The sequence below is a fragment of the Oryctolagus cuniculus genome, chromosome 15 (genome assembly GCF_051225735.1).
Source record: "Oryctolagus cuniculus isolate XC-2025 breed Fujian yellow rabbit chromosome 15, ASM5122573v1, whole genome shotgun sequence".
In the NCBI taxonomy this organism is placed as follows: domain Eukaryota; kingdom Metazoa; phylum Chordata; class Mammalia; order Lagomorpha; family Leporidae; genus Oryctolagus; species Oryctolagus cuniculus.
This window is the reverse complement of record NC_142881.1, coordinates 25,614,009-25,637,750: the sequence shown is the minus strand read 5'-3', so window position 1 is coordinate 25,637,750 and position 23,742 is coordinate 25,614,009. Positions and strand designations below refer to the sequence as shown.

The 23,742-nt window shown below is 44.3% G+C and overlaps 2 protein-coding genes across 5 annotated transcripts in view; one reads left to right on the top strand and one right to left on the bottom strand.

Moving 5' to 3' along the window:
* Positions 1–10,625, bottom strand: part of CFAP43 (cilia and flagella associated protein 43) — a 128,501-nt gene extending 117,876 nt beyond the window's left edge. For all 4 annotated transcript variants that reach the window (XM_089314343.1, XM_089314347.1, XM_070057270.2 and 1 more), the window contains exon 1: positions 10,487–10,625. The gene's annotated coding sequence lies outside the window, so the exon portion shown is untranslated. The remainder of the gene's footprint in view (positions 1–10,486) is intronic.
* On the top strand, positions 10,523–23,645 carry GSTO1 (glutathione S-transferase omega 1). Its single transcript, XM_002718728.6, has 6 exons — positions 10,523–10,589; positions 10,722–10,830; positions 15,472–15,694; positions 18,388–18,486; positions 21,872–21,978; positions 23,408–23,645. The coding sequence occupies exons 1-6, from the start codon at positions 10,556–10,558 to the stop codon at positions 23,559–23,561; spliced, it is 726 nt and encodes a 241-aa protein (XP_002718774.1). The 5' UTR covers positions 10,523–10,555; the 3' UTR covers positions 23,562–23,645.
* Positions 23,646–23,742: the final 97 nt, after the last annotated feature.

Here is a 23,742-nt window from a genome sequence, read left to right as displayed (position 1 = left end):
ACCTCAGAGCCTTCCCAACCTTCCAGGTGATGTCTATTCAGGTACCTGCTAGCTTTCTCATCCCACAGGTGCTGTCCACTCAACTTCTTCACAGCCTTCACAATCTCCCAGGTGATATCAATGACTCTGGCCTGTTTTCAGCAGGAATCCTGTTAGGTTAGTTTAGCCAGAATACCCTTTACCCATAATATTTTCTCTTAGTTATTTTCTGCATTGACCTCTACTCCCACTCCTTGGCTATGAAGTCCATTCTGTATTTTTTTTTTTTATTTTTGACAGGCAGAGTGGACAGTGAGAGAGAGAGACAGAGAGAAAGGTCTTCCTTTGTCATTGGTTCACCCTCCAATGGCCGCCACGGCCGGCGCGCTGTGGCCGGCGCACCGCGCTGATCCGATGGCAGGAGCCAGGAGCCAGGAGCCAGGTGCTTTTCCTGGTCTCCCATGGGGTGCAGGGCCCAAGCACCTGGGCCTTCCTCCACTGCACTCCCTGGCCACAGCAGAGGGCTGGCCTGGAAGAGGGGCAACCGGGACAGAATCCGGCGCCCCGACCGGGACTAGAACTCGGTGTGCCGGCGCCGCTAGGCGGAGGATTAGTCTATTGAGCCACAGTGCCGGCCCTCCATTCTGTATTTGGAGTTGAGCCCAAGCTGTCTCCCCCACTCAAAATCCCATTGCTGTGGTCAGTATTCTTACCTAGTGGTCCAAAGATAGAGCTTGCTTTACTGTGTTTTACAAGTACCAGTGAATAATGAGCATTGTTGGGGCCGGTTGTTGTGCCCATGTGCCCTTTTCACTGAGGGTCCAAGGATGAGGAGTGCTTTCTGGAGTGAATGGAATGGACGAAGAGCAGTTTTTATAAAGGCAGTAATGCAGCACCACAGATTGGATTAACTGAGAAGGGCAGTAGGACTGAAGTAGGAGACAGAAGGAAAACATTGCTGGTGGGTCTAAAAACGGGACCAACGGCCAAGTGAAAGGCATTAAATGGTGTTAAGCAGGGAGAGAGAGGACAAGAGCTATGTTCATAAAAGATTATTCTGGCTACAGGAGGACTATCAATAGAGTGGGAAAACAGAATAGAAATAGGAAGGTCTGTCAGGGGCCACCCCTCGGTCTAACAGGTGCATCTGAAGCAAGATTTCTCAACCTAAGCACTATTATCATTTGGAGCTGGATTTGGGGTTGGGAAGGCAGGAGTCCTATCCATCACAGAATGTTTAGTGGCATCCCTGCTGGCAGCACCTCCACAGTTGGCCATCAAGAATGTCTATGGCAGGTGGGTGTTTTGCACAGTGGCTAGTATGTCTGCATCCCCATATCAGAGTTCCAGCTCGGTTAAAATCCCAGATTTGTTACTGATCCAGCTCCTTGCTAATGCAGACTTTGAGAGATAGTAGGTGATGGCCCAAGAACTTGGATCCTTGCCACCCACATGGGATTCAGACTGTGTTCTGGACTTCTGACTTTGGCTTGGCCCAGCCCTGGTCGTTTCTGGCATTGGGGAGCAAACTAATGGATGGAAGAGCTCTCTCTCTCACACACACAAGTAAATACATAAAAGTTCAATGACCCTTGGGTGCAAAATCACCTCCAGTTGAGAACTATCAAGTCAATGTATTAGAAAGTTGTTTTAGAAAGGAAAATTCAACAGGTTTGTGTGATAGATTGATAAAAGGGGGTAAGGGAGAAGAATTGAGGATGCTTATAAATTTCTGGTGAACACAATCAGACATGGTGGTTTTTTTTTCAATGACATGGGGTGAGAAAGAGTGGAGACAAATATTTCTGCCTGGAGAACTGCTGTGCTGGGGCCAGTATTCTTGCACAGCGGGCTTATCTCCTGCTAGGGATGCCCATATTCCACTTTAGAAAGCCTGGGATAGAGTCTCACTCGTGCTTCCCAACTTTCCTGCCTGTGCCCAGGAGGCAGCAAATGATGGCCCACGGACTTGGGTTCCTGCCTCCTGTGTCGGAGACCCAAATGGAGTTCCCAGTTCCTGGCTTTGCCTGGCCAAGCCCTAGCTACTGCATCATTTGGAAACTGAACCAGAAGATGGAAGATCTCTGTCTCTCTCACTCTGCTTTCAAAAAAATAAATAATTAAAATCTTAAACAAAGAGCTGCTGTGCTGAAATGGGCCTGGCAAACACGTGTAGTGCTTAGAGTTGGGGAATTGCGCAAAACTGACAAAATCACATGCTTTTGAGTCATAGGGAACAGTGTACATGTATGGGAAGGGGGCCAGGGTGGGGGAGGGAGTCAAGCTCTCTTCTCCCCAGTACTTCCTAAACCCTGGGAAGTTTTTTCCCAGCCCCTCACTGCTTTGCTTATTTGTGTTTTGAACAAGTCCCCCACTCTCTCCCCTTCCCACACAACATGCACACACCTTTGACCACAACCTGAGCATTTTCAAGCCAGCCCAGAAAAGACCTGAGGAGGCTAGGCTAGTCCTACCCTGCTCTCAAATACAGTGGCTGATAGAGGATGGAGGGATGGAAATTGTAGACTCTGGGGAAGTGCTCCTGACTAGAGCTGGAATTGGCTATGACTGTGGGAAGCTGAGCTTTCTCTGTGTTAGAGCAACAGAAGAAATACATAGAATCAAACTGAAATGTGATTTTGTGAGTATCTTACTTCTCAAACCCTTGGCTTTGGGTTTTGGATAAAAACAGAGGTTGCCAGCTGGGTTTTGGGGGATACTTGTGACCAACACGCACAAGTAGATGCCCAGACCTCTGCCCTGTGCCTGGTTACAGAAGGATGAGTGGGAGGGAAATCTGATCATCCCAGAGGCTAGACTGGCAAGGGTAAGTCAGGAAAATCGCTTGCAATTCTCACTCTGAAAGATATATGCATTTTAAATACAAAACCTAAGACACACAAGTTCTTCCTCTAATCAGTGACCTCAGAAGCAGTCTTGGGTTCCCTAAAGCGCAAAAATCTGTGCTCAGCACTGCTAGGAAGTACCCACTCTCCTCAACTGACCCTCCCCTTCTCCACATTTTCTCCCCTCTGCTAACCCCACCTTCCCAGTCCTGGGCAGAATTAGCCTATTTCTCAGCATGAAGTTTTTACATTTTTGTAGGAGAGTCCAGCTTGTTTGACAGAGCAAAAGGGCAGTGGTCAATTGAAGTTCATGGAGCTCTAAAACAACAACTAGCCCACAGGTTTCCGCAGAACCAACCAACCAAACACAAATCTCACTTATTTCCCACTAAGAGATCATTTCTATCCTGGCTTCTGTTGAGTTCTAGCCAAGTGCTCTGAAAGATGAATTTTCCAACCATTAACTAAATTTTTCTATGTTCATTTAAACAAGAAGATTATACTGCAGACTGCAAAGTATTTCATTGGGTACATGAACAAATGATCTGTTTACTAGCTATTATTTGCTTTTTGTGAATGCTTTTATGATTATAAGAAAGTTACCTTTGGGTAAAAAGAGTATCAAGTACCAAGTACTCTGAAAAAAAGTACCAAGTGTTTGAAAACTGATTTACCATCATTCCACATTTTATAAAAAGTAACATAATAAAGGTCCTCTTCAAATCTTCAGGTTGTATCATATCAAATTCTCAAAAGTAAACCTTCTCAAAAGCAAAAACCTAAAAGTACTAAAATCCTCAATCTATTCTATTTCATATGTATTCATCTGACCTACCTTAAAGTTTTTTTTTTTTAATTTGAGAAGCAGAGACAAAGGGAGAGACAGACTTCTGAAGAGCCCCCATCTGCTGGTTCACTCCCCGAGTGCCCACAACAAAGCTCTCTGCTAGCCATCCAGGTCTCCAACCTGGGTGGTGGGGACCCAGCTGCTTGAGCCGTCACTGCAGCTTCCCAGACTTCACATTAATAGGGAGCTGGAGGCAGGTATCAAGCCCAGGTGCTATAATTGGGATAACTGCTGGGCTAAATACCTACCCCTACCTTTCTTTTAATTTCCTTGCCCTTTGAGTCATTTCATATTGCTTTTGTTCCATTAGACTAGAGACAAAGAAATTGTTGTCCAAATAGATCCATATTCTGAGACTAAAATTTCAGTGGCAGAAAACTGGCCCAGTAAGTTTTGAATTGTGTATTTTGTTGTGTTATATGAAAAAAAACAACAACTTGAATCCAATAAGACAGTAAGGATGGAGTGACAAAAATATTTGAATTCACTTTATACTCACTGAGACTCGTGGTTTCAAGAAAAGAGCCCTCAATATCAAAGTCCATGGCTCCTAGACTCTCTGTGCCTTGCTAGATTATGGGGGTCCTGGCAAAGTCATTTAACACTCTGGAATCCTCTCATCTGTATAGTGAATCTGATAGCATTTCCCTACTTGCCCTCAGAGGGTTTGGGGCCATCAAATAAGAGAATACACATAAAATTACTTGTATATAAAATGTACAATTCAGTTACAGGGTCCTGCTACATAGTTTTAAGTCATTGCCCTCTGCTGTTGAGCTCTGGTAGGAGGGTGCTTCACACGCACACACACAAACCATACACCCTGTCCAAGCTGGATATATGGTAACAAGGCTATGTCATGCTTTCTTTTCTGGGTCCATAGAAGACCACTGTGGCCTAATCCTAAAAAGGAAGAGGCTTTAAACTGATAATGAGCATTGGCAATTCACATTTATGCTTTAGAGCAGTAATGGATTGGAACAGATGCATGGAAAATGAGTACTGTGAAGAAACCATCGCTGGATTTCAAAATAGTTCTGCACCAAAAATAAACTTATCTTTTAATTCCATTTTCTACAGACTTTTAGAGCTTTCCTTGCATTAGTGGTTGGTAAGATCTCTTTACTAACTCATGACCAATATTTTTTCTTTTTTAGTGGGAACACAGAACAGAAAATATCGCAATGAATCTGCACGGTAAGGGTAAATACTACTTTTGGGGTGTGTGTGTGTGTGAGAGAGAGAGAGAGAGAGAGAGAGAGGGAAGGAGGGAGGGAGGGAGGGAGAGGGAGGACACATGAATTTGAATTTTGTCCTTTCATCATTAAATAAAATGAATTAGTTTTCCTAAGAAACAAACACAGGCAGTAAGTCCTTTAGGAGGACTATAGGTCTGTGCAAGAGACAACTGATATTTCATCAAATTGAAGAGGAACTCACAAGGTGCAAAACAGAATTCAAGAAGCTTTATTTTTATACTGATTAAAAGAGCCCTTTTAAACTCATATTTGTTATCATAAAAAAACCCTTAAGCGTATCTATCAATAGATTTTTATCCTATCTTACCCTTGGCAGGCACAAAAAGGAAAATATAAATGACATAAATTAAGATATTCCTTCAACTTTTTCACTTTTAGAATTCAGCTCTTTGGAAAAATTTTTCAAATCAGTGCCCTAGGTGTTCACTTCCCCAACTTCTCCACCCTACAGTATTATCCTCTGTGCCAACAAGAGCATTTTAAAAGACAGCAATGATTTCAAAATTTAGTATTTCCATAATAATGCATTTAATTTGTTATCTTTGGGATTTTGTTCCAAACCATTGATACTCACCTTGCAAGTTCAAGCATGAAATCTATTTCAAAACTGCTGTCCAGCCAGAGGTGATTTCTAAGATACGCCTCAATTTTCACAAGTGTGAAAACATGAAGAAACGTGAATATTAGAATGGATGAGACATGGTAGCAGCAAAGAGATTAAGACTTTGATGTCAGACCAGAGTTGCAAAACCAGCTCCACCATTCAAAAGTATGTTGATCCTGGTAAAATCACTTAATCTCTGGCCTGCTCTTTACTCGTCCTTGAGTTGGTAACACTGACTGTGCAGAATTCTTTCCTGTTGTTGTGAGGATTAAAGATTTTTCTGAAACATTTAACACTAATGGAAGTATGCATTCAGCAGGTACAATTGCTACCTACATGCTGGTTTGCAACACTTTCATTTCACAATGCATCTTAAACATATTTCTGTTTCATTGGATATGGTTCTTTTATTTTTTTTCTACATAGCATATGGTCAAAAAAAGCCAATGTACAGAAAGTTTCCAAATGGCAACAGCCACCACCTCATTTCTTCCCATCTCATCCTTTCATCCTTTCTTTCCTGAAGGTTATTCCCTGGAAGTCACCTTCCACCTGAAGCAATGAAAGGTAACCAATACCTTCTAAGCACCCCTCAAGGCCAGGCAGCCTCTGTTTTCCATTCCCTTCCTTCCCCGCTGGATATAACAACCATCCTGAATTCTGTGGTTGCTGTTCCTTGCTTTTCAAATCTACCACATATGTCTATATCATAACCACCATGCGGTTTCATTTGGCTGCAAAGTTATTATGTATAGAGTCATACTGTATACCCATATGCTAGTGTTCTTACTTTTGTGGTTCGTTCTCGTTTCTGAAGTGCATTTAAGTTGATAGCTCTAGCTGTAGTCTATTAGCTTTCATCACGAATGGTTGTCCATTATATGAAAACATCAGAATTTATTTATCCATTCTACTCTCAATGCGCTTTAAATATAGATACTTTTTCTATTCAAGCTCCTTTCTTTATGGGTCATTTACTCCTGAATGGCTCCTTATGGGGAACATTATAATAATTTTTTTCCTTTGACCTCTCTAGTATTTTTACTTATTTATCCACTGTCTTTCTATGGCATCTTGTTGATGAAGGCTGCTTCTTCAGGCTATAGACTGTCACAGATTGTTAATTTTTAAGCTCACCTACAGGATAAGAGGCTTCAGCTCTTTTAAAAATATTTTAAATATTATTTATTAAACTCTGTATTAAGGAGCCGGCACTGTGGCATAACAGACAGGTAAAGCCACAGCCCGCGGTGCAGGCATCCCATAAGGCTGCTGGTTCAAGTGCCGGCTGCCCCACTTCTGATCCAAGTCCCTGAGAATTGGGAGAGCAGTGAAGGACAGCCCAAATCTTTGGGCCCCTGCACCAATGTGGGAGACCCAGATGAAGTGCTTGGCCTCTGGCTTCAGCCTGGCCGAGTGCCCGCCATTGTGGCCATTTGGGAAGTGAACCAGCAGATGGAAGATATCTCTCTTCCTCTGTGACTCTGCCTTTCAAATAAATAAGTAAATATTTAAATAAAAATAAATTATGTATAAAATATTAATCTTAAACTAATTCGTAAGGGTTTTAAAACAAGTTTTTTAAAGATTTATTTTATTTATTTGAAAGAGTTACAGAGAGAGGTAGAGACAGAGAGAGAGGTCTTCCATCTGCTGGTTCACTCCCCAGATGGCTGCAATGGCTGGAGCTGTGCTGATCCGAAGCCAGGAGCCAGGAGCCTCCTTCAGGTCCCCCATGTGGGCGCAAGGGCCCAAGCACTTGGGCCATCTTCCATTGCTATCCCAGGCCATAGCAGAGAGCTGGATCAGAAGAGGAGCAGCCGGGACTAGAACTGGCACATATGGGATGCTGGTGCTTCAGGCCAGGGCTTTAACCTACTGTGCCATAGCACTGGCTCCTAAAACTAATTTTTAAACTAATATATAAGGGCTTTTTTTTTTTTTTTTTGACAGGCAGAGTGGACAGTGAGAGAGAGAGAGAGACAGAGAGAAAGGTCTTCCTTTGCCATTGGTTCACCCTCCAATGGCCGCCGCGGCTGGTGCATCGCGCTGATCCGAAGCCAGGAGCCAGGTGCTTTTCCTGGTCTCCCATGGGGTGCAGGGCCCAAGCACTTGGGCCATCCTCCACTGCACTCCCTGGCCACAGCAGAGAGCTGGACTGGAAGAGGGGCAACCGGGACAGAATCCGGCGCCCCAACCGGGACTAGAACCCGGTGTCTGGCGCCGCAAGGCAGAGGATTAGCCTGTTGAGCCATGGCGCCGGCTCAAGGGCTTTTTTAACTTTAAAAATGTTTTTAAGCTTTTATTTATTTATTTACTTGAGAGGTAGAGTTACAGAAAGAAAGTGAAAGACAGAAAGATCTTCCATCTGATGGTTCACTCCCCAAATGGCCGCTATAGCTGGCATGCTGCACTGATCCGGAGCCAGGAGCCAGGTGCTTCCTCATGGTCTCCCATGTGGGTGCAGGGCCCAAGCACTTGGGCCATCCTCCACTGCCCTCCAGGGCCACAGCAGAGAGCTGGACTGGAAGAGGAGCAACCAGGACAGAACCAGCGCCCCAACCGGGACTAGAACCCGGGATACAGGCGCCGCAGGCAGAGGATCTAGTGAGCCGTGGCGCCGGCCGAAAATGATTTCTTATTACCAGGACTTTTACCTCTTAATCGTCAACCAGCAGGACCAGTTCAGATTTGTTTCCACAGGTTAATTATTGACGATTACAGCTGCAAAAATAGTCAGTACTGTGCCCTTTAGCTGTGGCTAACAGCAGTGTATTTTGAGATGTCCACCTTGTTAAACACAACAAAACCACAAAGGACTGGAGATGACCTATCATAATGCCTAGCTGTAATACAGTACATAGCTCACTGAGACAGTATATTTTCAATTTACTTGATGAAATAACTTTTTTGCTTTACTTATTGATGAATTAGATCTTTCAAATCACAACAAAACATTATGCTACTCATACTAATCAGGTAACAAGAGATGCCAAGTAAAAGTTCTAAAATTACACCTTGTGAAAATTTCACTTTGGCTAATCAGAGATTTTGTTTGGTCAAGTTTAAATTATGAGGTTATTTGCATGAAGTCAGTAATGTGCTAACAGTCCTAAAAAGTGGATTTTAGGATTTAATCAAGGGCCATGTTTTAGTAGAAATGTGGTTGATGTTTTCATTAAATATCATTCATGTCTTGCTGCTTATGCAGTTAAATAGAAATATGAAATAATAAAAAAAAACACTTATTTAACATCTACTGTAATCCAAGCAATGTTCCAAGGACTTTTGGTATATTAACTAATTTAATCTTTCCTCTGAGACTATAAGGGAGGCATTGAGTATTTGCTACCCCATTTTCCAGATGAGCAAAATGAAACACAAAGTTGAGCAATTTGCCCATGTACATGTGGTTAAAAGGGGGCTGTTATGGGTAAACTGGGGCCTGCTCAAACCCTACACACCGATGGCCTAACCCTCAGCACCTCAGAACGAGACCCTGTTCGGAAATAGGGTTGTTGCCCGTGTAATTAAATTAAGCAGGGTCATGCTGGAGTGTGGCCCTCTTCCAATTTGACTGAATCCTGATTTTTGACAAAGAAAGGTTTGGGTGGAGACATGAACACCCTGGAGTCCACCAGTCCTGGGAGGAAGGCAAGCCGAAGTGTTGCCTGCACATCCGGGGACACCAAAGAGTGACTCAAACAGCAGACGCGTGGGACACAGTTCCCCTCACGGTCCTCAGGGGGAAGTGGCTCTGCTGACACCTTCACCGTGGATTTGTAGATTCTGGAACCATGAGAGAGCAGAATGCTCTTTAACCTACTTTACGGGCATGGAGCCAGCATCAGAACCCGCAGGGAGCTCCAAGACTTCGGGTTCATAGCCTTCCTGACCCTTCCCTAAAAACACGGACCTCCTCCCCCGGCCCCTCCACCAGCACAGAAGTTACCAGCCTTCAAGTTCAGCCGAAGAAGTCAGAGCAGCCGTTTTCCTTATTTATATCACGGTGCCCTCAAACCCCTCTTTTCTTAACCCCCGAGTCACAAGGGCCCTGTTCAAGCCCACCCTGCCGCCGGACCCTTCTCTATCCACCACTCAGCCCACCTGCCTGAGCGCCCTGGGAACCCAAAGAGTAGGAGCTCGCTGAAAGCAAGGCTGTCAGTCTGGGTTAATGCCGCGTTTGTACTCTTTCCTTTGGATCATGCGTCCTCATGGGTGACAGTAGGGACAATGGCCCTCCCAGCAGTCGCATCAAGCTAGCACTGGCGGCAGCGAGCTGGAGGACTGCAGCGTTTGGAGAGCGCGTCCCGGAACCTTCGGCGAGGCAGGAACGCGGCCGCGGGCCTGAACTTGGGAAGCCTTGGGACCGAGCGGCAAGGCGCCAGCTCCAAGGCGCGCCCCAGCGGCTGGAACTGGGAGTTGGGGGGTGGTGGTGGTGGTGGTGGTGGTGGTGGTGGTGGTGGTGTGTGTGTGTGTGTGTGTGTGTGTGTGTGTGTGTGTAGGTCAGGGCTTGGGGTCCCCGAGTAGAGGGACGACGGAGATAGTGGTGGGGATGGGGTGGGTTGAAGGTTGTGGCTTCCGAGGACTTTGAATTTCTGGTGCGTGTCCCCAAGCCCGCGGCTCTGCACCAGCACACTTTGGTGCAACAGCCACCCGTAAAGTTTTAAAAGCGGACGCGTAAAATGCGGAAGGCGGGCCTGGGCCCAGCGCATCCGGGTGGCTGTCTGGGTCACGCTTGTCTCTATGGGCTCCTTCCTGCAGAAGGGGCGAAAAGGAGGTTCCGCGCGTTTGCTTCCGCGCTCCGAGTGCCCGGGGTCCTAGGAACGCGATCGGGCAGAGCAGGTGGCAAGTCGGGCGGGCACTTGAGAGCGGGGAAGGGAAAACAGGGAGGGGACAGGGTAAACAGGAGGGGTTAGGGGGAGGAGAGAGGAGAAAGGGAGGGGTCTACCTCTTATAAATTCGGCGCCTGCGAAGCCCGGAGTCTGCGGCCTAGGAGCTCAGCTTGCCGGTTACCAAGATGTCCGGGGACGCAACCAAGAGCCTTGGGAAGGGTAAGGCCTGTGTCCGTGCTTCCCTGAGTCGAGCGAGGCTGCTCCGTCCGGGTGCCAAGCTGCCCGGGAGGCTGGGGGATGGGGGTCCCCGCTGCTCGTCCCGCGGTGACCGTCTCTGTTTCTGACCCACAGGAAGCCCGCCCCCAGGGCCTGTCCCGGAGGGCGTGATCCGCCTCTACAGCATGAGGTTCTGCCCGTTTGCGGAGAGGACGCGGCTGGTCCTGAAGGCCAAGGGAATCCGGTGAGAGCCCCGGAGCCGCCTTCCCGGCTCTGCGTGGGGACCTAGCAAGTCGCGGCCCCTTTCCCCCGCGGGGTGGAGGTCGGGCGCGTCTCGGGCTGCTCCAGTCTGGGTGCCCTCCTGGAAGAACCAGCCGGTGCGTGGATGAGGAAAGCGGGGGCTCGGGTACCGCTAGGACTCGGCCACCGTCGCGCACTGTTAGGATCCCTATTAGCACCTGCAGCGGCTGACTTTGCGCCGCCGTTGGCTTCCGACTCCTGTCCAGGGCCCTTGGTTCCACTGGCCTGAGCTTTCCCATTCCTGTCCTGCTTATTCTGTTCTCTGTTATTCTGAATATGATGGTACTTCCAGAAGTTAGTGGGAACTGGAATTAAAAGCTGTTTATTTTTGGTGTAAAAATGTTTGAAATTCACACAGACACGGGATCTTTAAAATGTTCATGGGGGCTGGTGCTGTGGCGTAGTGGGCTAAGCCTCTGTGACGCCAGAATCCCTTATGGGCGCCGGTTCGTGTCCCGGCTGCTCCTCTTCCAGTCCTGCTTTCTGCTATGACCTGGGAAAGCAGTGGAAGATGGCCCAAGTGCTTGGGCTCCTGCACTCGCATGGGAGACAGCTCCTGGCTTCGAATCGGCTCATCTCAGGCCCTTGCAGTGATTTGGGGAGTGAACCATGGGTGGAAGACCCTTCTCTCTGTCTCTCCCTCTCTCTGGAACTCTACCTCTTAAGTAAATAAATGAAAATCTTTTTTAAAAAGTTCATGAAAATGCACATTCTGAAAAAAAATGCATGGATTTCAAAAAGTTTTTGCACCGATATAAATACCTGTTAAGTCCATTTTTTTCCCATCGACAACAGTTTGAAGAACCTTCCTATATGGGCAGTAATTGATCACAGGGCAGAGTTCAGACCATGGCCCTTCTGGCCTTGTTAGCCCTACTGTACATGCTCCTGTAGCATAGGTTGTTGGTTTAAGACACACTATTTGAATTAGTATAGTTATTGAACTATGGGTTATCTACAGGCAATGGGCAGGTTTCTGATACGTTTCCAATGACTCATAGATTCTTTTTAAACATTTATTAGATACCTGAAATGGGAAGGCTCTGTAGATGTTTAAAGCATAGCCCTCCCTGCCTCTCCCATTCTTAAAGGATCTTTCAACTGTGTCCTCAGGGTTTTTGTAAAGTAATCTTGGTCTTTCTGGTGTAGAGTTAGGCAGACAATTATTTTCCCTAAAAAGAAATGCAGGATGCATTCTAAGAAAAACACAAGTTATTTTTGGATTAGTCATGAGTTCACTAAGATTTGCATCTCACTTGGATGAAATCATGATCTGAATACACAAACACCCACTATTTACTAATGTTTACACAAAACTGTAATATTTCTTTATTAGTTGGAACTCTGATCGCAACAGAAATATACTTCAACTGGGCTGAAAAGACATTTCTTGTCTCAGGTTTGAAAGGTCCAGGGGCAGGACCCCGCTGGACTCTGGGGCACAAGGTCCTGGGTTATTTGCGTCCTTCTGAAAACAACCTGACTTTATTTGCTGGGACGCTTTTCCAAAGGAAAATCAAAAATTATTTTCCCATAATAGTGTTTGTGAACAACAGAGCTCTACTGCATTCGTGGATCAGTTTTAAGTCAGAACTCCAGGAGATTTTCACTAGGGAAGTACTTGATTTTTATTACATGATATAACCGAACAAAGCATGATTTTTCTCTTCAATGTTCATCTTCCAATTTGTTGGGACAGGTGTGTTGCCTGTTGGCTTACAATGCCAGGCTACCAGAAATGTTCTCAGACTTCTTTATCACAAAAGCCCAGGACATACTTTCTGTTTTGCACAGCCTGAATCTTCAGAAACCTTGGTAATTAGTTGGCAGGGAGTCTTGTTTTTCTTGCAGTTGGTGGTATTGAAATGTCTAGTATTCTGTCAGCACATGGACCTTCTCTTTTTCTCTCTCTGTCCCTTACCACATACATCCATGTTATATATGATGTTTGAATTGGTTATTCCTTTGTTTCTGGGGTGGGGGTTGGGGGGTGGGGGGAGAGTGGAGGGTTACACTTAAATCTTTAGACTAAATGCTGTTTTTTTTTAACATTTATTTAATGAATATAAATTTCCAAAGTACAGCTTATGGATTACAATGGCTTCCCCCCATAACGTCCCTCCCACCCGCAACCCTCCCCTTTCCCACTCCCTCTCCCCTTCCATTCACATCAAGATTCATTTTCGATTCTCTTTATATAAAGAAGATCAGTTTAGCATACATTAAGTAAAGATTTCAACAGTTTGCTCCCACACAGAAACATAAAGTGAAAAATACTGTTTGAGTACTAGTTATAGCATTAAATCTCAATGTACAGCACACTAAGGACAAAGATCCTACATGAGGAGTAAGTGCATAGTGACTTCTGTTGTTGACTTAACAAATTGACACTCTTGTTTATGGCATCAGTAATCACCCTAGGCTCTTGTCATGAGCTGCCAAGGCTATGGAAGCCTTTTGAGTTCATCGACTCTGATCATATTTAGACAAGGCCATGGTCAAAGTGGAAGTTCTCTCCTCCCTTCAGAGAAAGGTACTTCCTTCTTTGATGACCCATTCTTTCCACTGGGATCTCACTCGCAGAGATCTTTCATTTAGGTTTTTTTTTCCCCCAGAGTGTCTTGGCTTTCCATGCCTGAAATACTCTCATGGGCTTTTCAGCTGGATCCGCATGCCTTAAGGGCTGATTCTGAGGTCAGAGTGCTGTTTAGGACATCTGCCATTCTATGGGTCTGCTGTGTATCTCACTTCCCATGTTGGATCGTTCTCTCCCTTTTTTATTCTAGTATTTGCAGACACTATTCTTGTTTATGTGATCCCTTTGCTTCTTAGTCCTATCATTATGATCAATTGTGAACAGAAATTGATCACTTGGACTAGTGAGATGGCATTGGTACATGCCACCTTGAAGGGATTGAACTGGAATCCCCTGGTATGTTTCTAACTCTACCGTTTGAGGTAAGTCAGCTTGAGCATGTCCCGAATTGCACATCTCTTCCCTCTCTTATTCCCACTCTTACATTTAACAGCAATCACTTTTCAGTTAAGTTTCAGCACTTAAGAATAATTGTGTATTGATTACAGTATTCAACCAAAAGTATTAAGTAGAACAAACAAACAAAAATACTAAGAGGGATAACATATCAAGTTGCTCATCAACAGTCAGGGCGAGGGCTGATCAAGTCACTGTTTTTCATAGTGTTCATTTCACTTTCACAGGTTTCCTTTTTGGTGCTCAGTTAGTTGTCACCTTTCAGCGAGAACATGTGGTATTTGTCCCTTTGGGGTTGGCTTATTTCACTCAGCATAATGTTTTCCAAATTCCTAACAGGGATCACTTTTCAGTTAAAATTTAAACACCTAAGAATAATTGTGTGTTAGTTACAGAGTTCAACCAATGGTACTAGAACAAAAAAAAGTACTAAAATGGATAAAGTATTACATTGTACATCAACTGTCAGGACAAGAGCTGAATAAGTCACTGTTTCTCATAGGGTCCATTTCACTTCAAAAATGCTGTTTTAGGTATTTCTGTGGCTGCTGTAGCTTACTGTTGAGCATTCTGTTCTATTGAACACTTACCCAGCATTGACAGTTACATGGATCTGGCTTTCACAATTACATGACCCTTTATATTCTCTTAGTTCCTTTATAATCTTTTAGGTAAGATATAAAATCTAATTATAATCTGAATTGTATAGCCTGGACGTGACCTGTTTTTCCTCTTTTTTGGTTTATTTTGTGATTTACTCATGTAATATTTTGAAAAACATATCAACACATGATGATTTAATCTGAACATTTAGCAGTTGACTTTTGGGATTCCTTGTGAAAAGCAGGGACTTTTTCTGTTCAAATGAGCAAAATGAATTGAATTTTACCATGTTAATTCTTATCCAGTGGGTAGACAGAAAATATGGTATAAAAATAATGGAATACGGGCCAGCGCCGTGGCTCAATAGGCTAATCCTCCGCCTTGTGGCGCCGGCACACGGGTTCTAGTTCGGTCGGGGCACCAGATTCTGTCCCTGTTGCCCCTCTTCCAGGCCAGCTCTCTGCTATGGCCTGGGAGTGCAGAGGAGGATGGCCCAAGTACTTGGGCCCTGCACCCGCATGGGAGACCAGGAAAAGCACCTGGCTCCTGGCTTTGGATCACCATGATGCACCAGCCGCGGCGGCCATTGGAGGGTGAACCAACGGCAAAAGGAAGACCTTTCTCTCAGTCTCTCTCTCTCTCACTGTCCACTCTGCCTGTCAAAAATTAAAAAAAAAAATAATGGAATACTAATCCATTTTTTTAAAAGAGGAAATTCTACAGTATGTGACAAAATGGATTGAGCTTGAGGACATGATGCTAAGCGAATTGTCAGACCCAGAAAGACACGCACTGCATGACTTCCCTTATAGGAAGCATCTGAAATAGTCAAATTCACAAAACCAAAGCCTGGAGTGGAAGGAATCAAGGCAGAACTGACTCCTAAAGCTGTAGTCTGCTCACCTAAGTGAGTGACAGGAGCAGTGAAAATTCACCCAAAGGTACAAAATATGTTTCACTCTCTTCATAGTCTTGTTATCTGTCTTTCAGTCATGAAATCATCAATATCAACCTAAAGAACAAGCCTGACTGGTTTTTTAAGAAGAATCCCCTTGGACTGGTACCAGTTCTGGAAGACAGTAAGGGGCAAGTGGTCTACGAATCTGTCATCACCTGTGAATACCTGGATGAAGTGTATCCAGGGAAGAAGCTGTGGCCAGAGGACCCCTATGAGAAAGCTCGCCAGAAGATGATCTTTGAGGTGTTCACCACGGTGTGTGCATAAGACATTTCAACTATTTGAAAAACCCATGTGTTTTTAGCTAAGTCAGTATTGCCATGTATGGTTCAGTGACTTGGGAGAGTAAAGCAAAACAGGATTTGAGGCTCATGTCGGCTTGATGTATCCTGCAAGTCATGGTTGTCCCTCTCCACTTTCCCAACCATTTGTATTCCAGCCACACTGGACTCTTTCCAAATGTGGCAACTTCTCTGGCAACCCTTGTGAGAATTCCTCCCTCTCCTCACTCTGCCTGGTTACATCCAATCATCTTTGGTGAGCCTGCTTGGACACTGCTGCTTGTCTGGGCTGGTTAGGGCTCTAGGTCTCTGTCCCCATGTGTGCTAACCTTTCCTGGTCCATGTAGGAGGAACGTGTAATCTCTTGCCTTCTTGCCTGTGTGCTGCCTAGGGAATGCGAGCTCCTTGAGAGTGAGGGCTGTGTTCTCATCACTGTTGGTTCACTGTCTAGGTCTGTGACTGGCTCTGCCAACCATCTAGTTGTGGGACTCTGAGCAGGTTGTTACTTACTTCTCTATGCTTTAGTTCATCATTTTAAAGTAGGCATAATCATGTTCCCACCTCATAAGGTAAGAATCCATTAACATAACTTGCCCAGAGGGGTAGCTGGTTAGCCTGGCAGTTAAGATGCCAGTTAAACATCCGTGTTCCATGTATTGGAGTGCCTAAGTTTGATACCTAGCTCTGGCTCCCAATTCTAGCTTCTAGGTAACACTCCCCTGGGAGGTAGCAGGTAATGGCTCAAGTGAGTTGAGTTACTGCCTCCCACTTTTGGCCCAGCCCAGCCCCAGCTATTGCCTTCCCCTCCTTCTCTGCCTCTCAGATTAAGAAAAAAATGTGTATTGTTAAAAGACCCAGAGCAGAGTCTGATGCATGGTTCCTGCTCAGTCAACTATCATTCTTACAGCCACAGTATCTAGCAGTGAGCACCCACTGTGTTGACAAGTCTCAGCTGACTCAATGGCATTCCTGTAGAATAACTGTTTGTATCAAGTAGCAGCAATGTGGATTAGCTAAAAAAAATAGTATTAACAGAGAAATGACTAACTTATGTGTGTTTAGATGCCAATAGCAGCAAATGTCTTGTGATCTGGGTGGTCACTATATAAAAGAATACCTTTGTATTCCTCAGAAATGGTTAAAAAAATACCCAGAAGATGGGAGACGTATAAATCCTGTTTTCGGAGACATTGCAAATGGAGGGGAATGAGAAGGGAGAACTCTGGCTTAGTAGGATCAAGGTGAATAGTGGTAATGGCTGCTATCAACATTGATGGAAGGGAAATAGGGCACCTGCAAATGCTAGAGAGCCTAAAATTAGCAACAAGAGATTCACCATGTTGTCTAGAAAGAAAATGAGCATGAAAAGTAAGAGATGCCCATCAATACTTTCTTGCTCACTTTCAGGAAAAGGGTGGCCTCATTACACAGTCCTGCCCTTGGGTCCTGGATGACTCATGAGACCACCTCCTGCTCTGCCACACCTGGCCAATCATCTCCTTGGAACTTGGAAACGAGACATAAAAAATTAAGATAGTAAAGGTGTTAAGCTTTGGATCTGTATGTCACATTAAGAAAATAAATTTTAGGGAGGCAGAAATTAAGAGCATTACAAAAGGACTGTTGTTGGAAAACAACCTGGAACAGATATTTAAGAAAGGCAGAGGAAAGACTAGGGAGGCCCAGGTGGGAATGTGCACAGAAATGCTGCCTGCAAACCATCACATTCCAGGAGGACAAGCTGTCCTGATGTTAATGGGCTTTCATGTGATTCTTCTGGTTTTTCACAAGCACCTGTTTACTTAGACTGGGATCAGTGGACTTGACTCTTGTTGTGAGATCAGATCAAAAACCAAAGTATTAAGAAACAGAAACATCTCCATCACAAGCATGAGAGCAGCTGCTGCCACTATGCCTGCCCACTCTTTGGGTAATCAGTCCCTTTTGAATAGTCTTCTTGTGTCCTCCAGAAATCTGAAAAATTCTTTTCCCTTAGCTCCCTTTTCAGCCAGAGCCAAGACTGTGACCTTGGTTCTTCAGATACATGCCTGGTGGAGTCCAATACAGGGATGAGCAGTGTGAGGAAAGGGGCTTGGTGGGGGTCATTAGTTCTGCTGGTGAGTGGCAACAGAGCTTCCACCTTTCAGGAACACTGCTGGTTGCAATATTAAATTGCAGAGTAGAAATGGCATTGGTGGTAGAGGCATTAGTAGTTACCAGAGTCTGCTTTCTGGTAGCAACACAAACTGTGGCATCTAGTGCTCAGCTGGCAGGGGTAGCAGTGGTACTGCCCATTAGCCCGGTTCTCAGAGTGATTTTGGAATGTTCTATCCTAATTCCAAGCCTCATCTGTTCAGCCTCCCAACAATTCAATGAGCTACTCCACGTCCTTGTAAGTTAATTTTGTCTCATAAATGCAAAGTGGCTTCTATTATTTGCAACTCATAAAATCCCAACCAATGCAAGATCTTAGGTCACAAAACTGTATCTAAACTCAGCTCATAGCCTCCAGGAACACAGGGACTTGGGGGCACCCTTGATGTTTTAGAACACCTTGAAGCCAGGACTATGAGAATGTTATGTTTTTATGTGGAATAGATGATATACGTAGCCTCATAAATTTATAATGTAATTTATAGATAAACTATGATGTTATTTTCTATCTAGATACCACCTTTGTCATCAAGCTACACTAGAAAGCACAAAACTGAAGACTGCTCTGGCCTAAAAGAAAACTTGCGCAAAGAATTCAGCAAACTAGAGGAGGTAATCATTTCTCTTGGCTATTATCAGCATAAATAATACTCTCTATCTACTTTACCTTCTATACTTTTCTTCATACTCCCATCTCCTAAGTCACTTCTCTGGCAACTAGAAATAGTGCCAAATACACAATAGTTAAGACACTGGATGCCAGCACCCTATATCAGAGAACCTGGGTTTGAGAGTCAGCTCCACTTCTGATTCCAGTTTCATGCTGATGTACATCCTGTGAGGCAGCAAGTGGTGGCTTAAGTACTTGTGTTCCTGCCCACCATCCTGGGAGACCTGGATTGAGTTCCTGGCTCCTGGTTTCAGCTTGACCCAGCCTTACCCCGATTGGTGCAGGCATTTGGAGAGTGAACCAGCTGATAAAAAGATCTTTCTTTATCCATGTCTCTTTTTCAAAGAAAGAAAATAAATAATATCAAGTAAAAATTTTAGTTTATAACAGATTGCTATAAGCAATTCTACTTAAGAAACAAACTAAAAACACTTTTAAAATATATTTATGTATTTACATATTTACTTGAAAGATAGACAAAGACAGAGAGAGAGAGAGAGAGAGGGGAGAGAGAGATCCCATCTACTTCATTCCCCGAAGGCCCACATCTGAGGCTGAGCCAGGCCAAAGCGGGAGCCAGGAACTCAGGGGAAGTCTCCCATGTGGGTGGCAGGGGCTCAGGCCGTCACGGCCGCCTCCCAGAGAGTACATTTTCAGGAAGCTGGAAGCTGGAGTGGAGCAGGGGTGTGAACCAGGCCCTCTGATGGGCTGTGCATCCAGAGCACTGTCTTAATTGCTGCCCCAAACGTCTGCCCTGCCTGTCCTCTAAAAAATACTTTCGCTGTGGGATCTCTTCTCAAATATTTTGTTCCACTGGCATTCAAATAACAAGGAAAAAAGGAAATATTGCATGTTTCCATAATTTGCTGCATGTTTCTATTTTTTCATGCTTATTTCCTGTCCTTGTCCATATATGTAAAACAAAAATAATCTAACCTAACTGTAATCAGGACATAGCTATAATCTGTTTTTCTTCCACTTGTTACAAAACAAACATTTCCTACCACAAATACATTGCCACGAATCATACAGCCCCCTGGGGAAGTCCAGATGCATTTACCTCCTTTTGTGGGGAGCTGTTCATTTGAGCTTTTAAGCCTTGGAACATTTCACCCACACTCAGCCTGAGGTTTCTGCTGAGGTAAGGCAGAGTTGCTCTTTAATAGGGATGCATCCTAACATTTTATCAGTAAGCGCAAAGTTTGCTGTAGTTTTTCATGAAATCTGTTGTTCTTTTTTATTGCTCATTTTCTAATTTTTAAAGAAGTCGTGAATGGATGTTGAATTCTACTGAATTTTTTTTCTGAATCTGTTACATATATTGAATGTTCACAGAACTTTTCTCCTTTAGTCTGGTGAACAGAGTGATATATTTTTTGGTGTTGAATCATTGGGGAATTATTGAGATAAACCCTACTTGTTCTCAATGGATTTTCATATATAGTGCAGTTAATTCATTGTTGAGATATTTTTGAATGCGTTCATAAATGAGGTTGCCCCATACTTTTCTGTTATTATATTTTTATTTGGATTTGGTACCAAGGATATGCTAACTTCTTGAATAGATTGGGTACTTTTCCCTATTTATCTAGTATCTGATACTATTTAATAGTGATTGGCTATTTCTGTAAAACATTTAAGTCTGGTGTCTTTTACAGGGGCAGATTTTTTTCATTACTGGCTCGATTTCTTTAATAGTAATTTATTTGAATCAGTTTTGAAATTTATATTTTTCTGCTGGACAGTGTGAGAGCTGGAAAGACATAGGTCATATTCTTCAGATGATTACAGCTTAGCAGTAGACACAAGACAAACAGGTAGTTATAAACAACCGATCTACAAAGCAGAATGTTTTATGAGCCCTGAGAAAAACTGTGGCAGTTGTTTATAGAAGGAAAATTGGTTTGGTGTTAGTTTAATTAGTCAGATAATATTCTGTTTCTCCCTTTAGCAAAACTTTAATGCCAATTCATCTTAAAGTTGGTGGTGATACAACTTGTGTGTGGTTTCAAATAACTGTTATCTGCATAATAATAATCTATTACTAGCATCTTGAATACATTTTTAAATGAAAAACTGCCTGCAGTGAATTATCCAAAGCATAAAAGTAAAGCTTAAAGAATTTTCCCAATGCAAACATAGCCATGGGACCAGCATCCATATCAAGAAACAGATTATTGCCATTTTTCTATTTTATACAAGTAGAGTAATATATAAGGACTTTTGGATCTGGCTTTCTTCATTCAGCATTAGGTTTATGAAGTTCATCTATGCTGTAGGTAGTTCCTTCCTAACCTTGATAGTGTTCCAGAGTAGGACTATTGATCCAGCTTACTTCTGACAGACAGTACGCATTTCCGCATGTGGGATATTACAAATAGTGCTGGAGTGTGCATGTTACACTTCCAAGTGGAACTGCTGGGTTATAGAGCACGCTGTTAGCCTTAGCATTCTGGGAAGACATGCTTGGACCTATTCATACTCCTACCAGCAGGGGCTCCATACCTCACTAACTTCATCTTGTCCAGTTAGTCATTCTGTTGGATGTGCAGTGGTACGCATTCTGGTTTTAATTTGCATTTCCCTGGTGACTAGTGAAGTTTTTTTTTTTTTTATTTGACAGGTAGAAGTATAGACAGTGAGAGAGAGAGAGAGAGAGAGAGAGAGGTCTTCCCTGTTTTTTCACTCCCCAAATGGCCACCACGGCCAGCGCTATGCCGATCTGAAGCCAGGAGCTTCCTCCTGGTCTCCCATGCGGGTGCAGGGGCCCAAGCACCTGGGCCATCCTCCACTGCCCTCCCGGGCCACAACAGAGAGCTGGACTGGAAGAGGAGCAACCAGGACTAGAACCCGGCGCCCATATGGGATGTTGGCGCTGCAGGCGCAGGATTAACCAAGTGAGCCACGGCGCTGGCCCCACTAATGAAGTTTAACACCTTTTCAAATGATTATTGGCCATTAAGATGTGCTCTTTTGTGAAGTTCAAGTTTTGCTCATTTTTCTCACAGGATGTTTGCCTGCTTTCTTACTGATTCCCAGGAATTCTTTGTATATTCTGAACACTAGTCCTTTGGATTAAAAAGCTTTGTACCCTGTGGCTTTTTTATGTTCTCCATTTGCCAGCTCCATTTTGCTGATTGTTTTTGCTTCATCCCAGACCAAATGATTCTAAAGCTGTTCAAGCTTTTTGATCAGACAGAAACCCAAATTGTCTGTCAGGGTAAAAGCCACTGCTCTCACCTGCTGTACTTCATTTGCCTTCATTGTTTCTGATGACGAATTTTACCAGATGCATAACTAAGTACTCTTGTTCTGTTTAATGTTCAGATTCTGGCTAACAAGAAGACAACCTTCTTTGGTGGCAGTTCTGTCTCTATGACTGATTACCTCATCTGGCCCTGGTTTGAACGGCTGGAAGGACTGGAGTTAACTGAGTAAGATATTTGAATATTTTGTGTATAATTTAGGATGAAAGTTGGAATTGTGTATATTGACCTTTTTTTTTGAACAAAAGTTGAAATATTTAATACAGCTGGTGTGAGTGCAAAGAGCAGACAGGAGGAGAGTCTTAGTCAACTCAAGGCATGTCAAATCCTTACACTCATTACTCCTTCCCATCCCTGGCGGTCTGGGGATTTATGTGACATGTTTTAAATTTACTCTCCTTCCTGGTTAAAAACCCCTAAGGACGCATATTTTTATACGAGTGTTGTTGCAGGTTTGTATGGCCAATGCTACCTCCCAGTTAGCAGTAACATCCCCACACTACTTCCCAAATTCCTCAAATTTGGCAGCCACCCTGGTTTACTCCCACTTCTTAGAGCTACTCAGGGTTACTTTTGGTTACAAGGTAGCAGTAGATTAATTAATATATAACATTCTTGGTGTCAAGTTCTCTTTAAAAATATTATCAGGCCAGCGCCGCAGCTCACTAGGCTAATCCTTCGCCTTGTGGCGCCGGCACACCGGGTTCTAGTCCCGGTTGGGGCGCCGGATTCTGTCTCGGTTGCCCCTCTTCCAGGCCAGCTCTCTGCTGTGGTCAGGGAGTGCAATGGAGGATGGCCCAAGTACTTGGGCCCTGCACCCCATGGGAGACCAGGATAAGTACCTGGCTCCTGCTATCGGATCAGTGTGGTGCGCCGGCCGCAGCGCACCGGCCACGGCAGCCACTGGAGGGTGAACCAATGGCAAAGGAAGACCTTTCTCTCTGTCTCTCTCTCACTGTCCACTCTGCCTGTCAAAAAAAAAAAAAAAAATTATCAGTCTCAGCTTGGCCCAAGTTCTCATGCTAGCTGAGCAAGTCACTTCACCTGAAGTCTCAGATTCCTTTCCTGTAAAACAAAGACCTCCACAATATCTTTCAAATCTAATATTACATAACCACATGCGTTTTAAGGAATTACTGTTAAATTCTTTAAAATGTTGGGGGAGGGGCCGGCACCGTGGCTCACTTGGTTAATCCTCTACCTGCGGCACCGGCATCCCATATGGGCACCAGGTTCTAGTCGTGGTTGCTCCTCTTCCAGTCCAGCTCTCTGTTGTGGCCCGGGAGGGCAGTGGAGGATGGCCCAGGTGCTTGGGCCCCTGCACCCGCATGGGAGACCAGGAGGAAGCACCTGGCTCCTGGCTTTGGATCGGCATAGCTCCAGCCATAGCAGCCATTTGGGGGTGAACCAATGGAAGGAAGACCTTTCTCTCTTTCTCACTGTCTAACTCTGTCAAATAAATTAAAATAAATAAATAAATAAATAAAAGGTTGGGGGAAACACATCAGCACTTCAGTGATGTGATGATATATGAGAGATTACGATGCCATTCTTAGTTAACCTAGCTCACACCTTTGATTCTTTCCTCCTCCTGCAGTTGTCTGGACCACACCCCCAAACTCAAGCTCTGGATGGCAGCCATGAAGAAAGATCCCACAGCAGCAGCACTCCTTCTTAACGTGAATCACCAGCGCCATTTCTTAGAGCTGTACTTAAAGAACAGCCATGAGGCCTGCGACTATGGGCTCTGAAGGAGGCAGGAGGCAGGAGGCAGCAACAGAGCTGTAGCTGATGTTTCCCTTGACTAATAAAAGAACAACAACGCTTTTATTTTACCAAGTGTGCTCACCTTTCATTGGTTTGTCTTCTCTGACGGACCTGACATGGCCTCACTGTGGTGTCTCCTCCAAGCCTGCCTTTTCTTGCATTCGG

Bases quoted from the DNA above. Each gene is read 5' to 3' on its own strand.
- GSTO1 (XM_002718728.6), top strand. From the start codon at position 10,556: ATGTCCGGGGACGCAACCAAGAGCCTTGGGAAGG. The intron at 10,590-10,721 runs GTAAGGCCTGTG...TCTGACCCACAG, and splicing joins AACCAAGAGCCTTGGGAAGG to GAAGCCCGCCCCCAGGGCCT. The intron at 15,695-18,387 runs GTGTGTGCATAA...TTTTCTATCTAG, and splicing joins TCTTTGAGGTGTTCACCACG to ATACCACCTTTGTCATCAAG.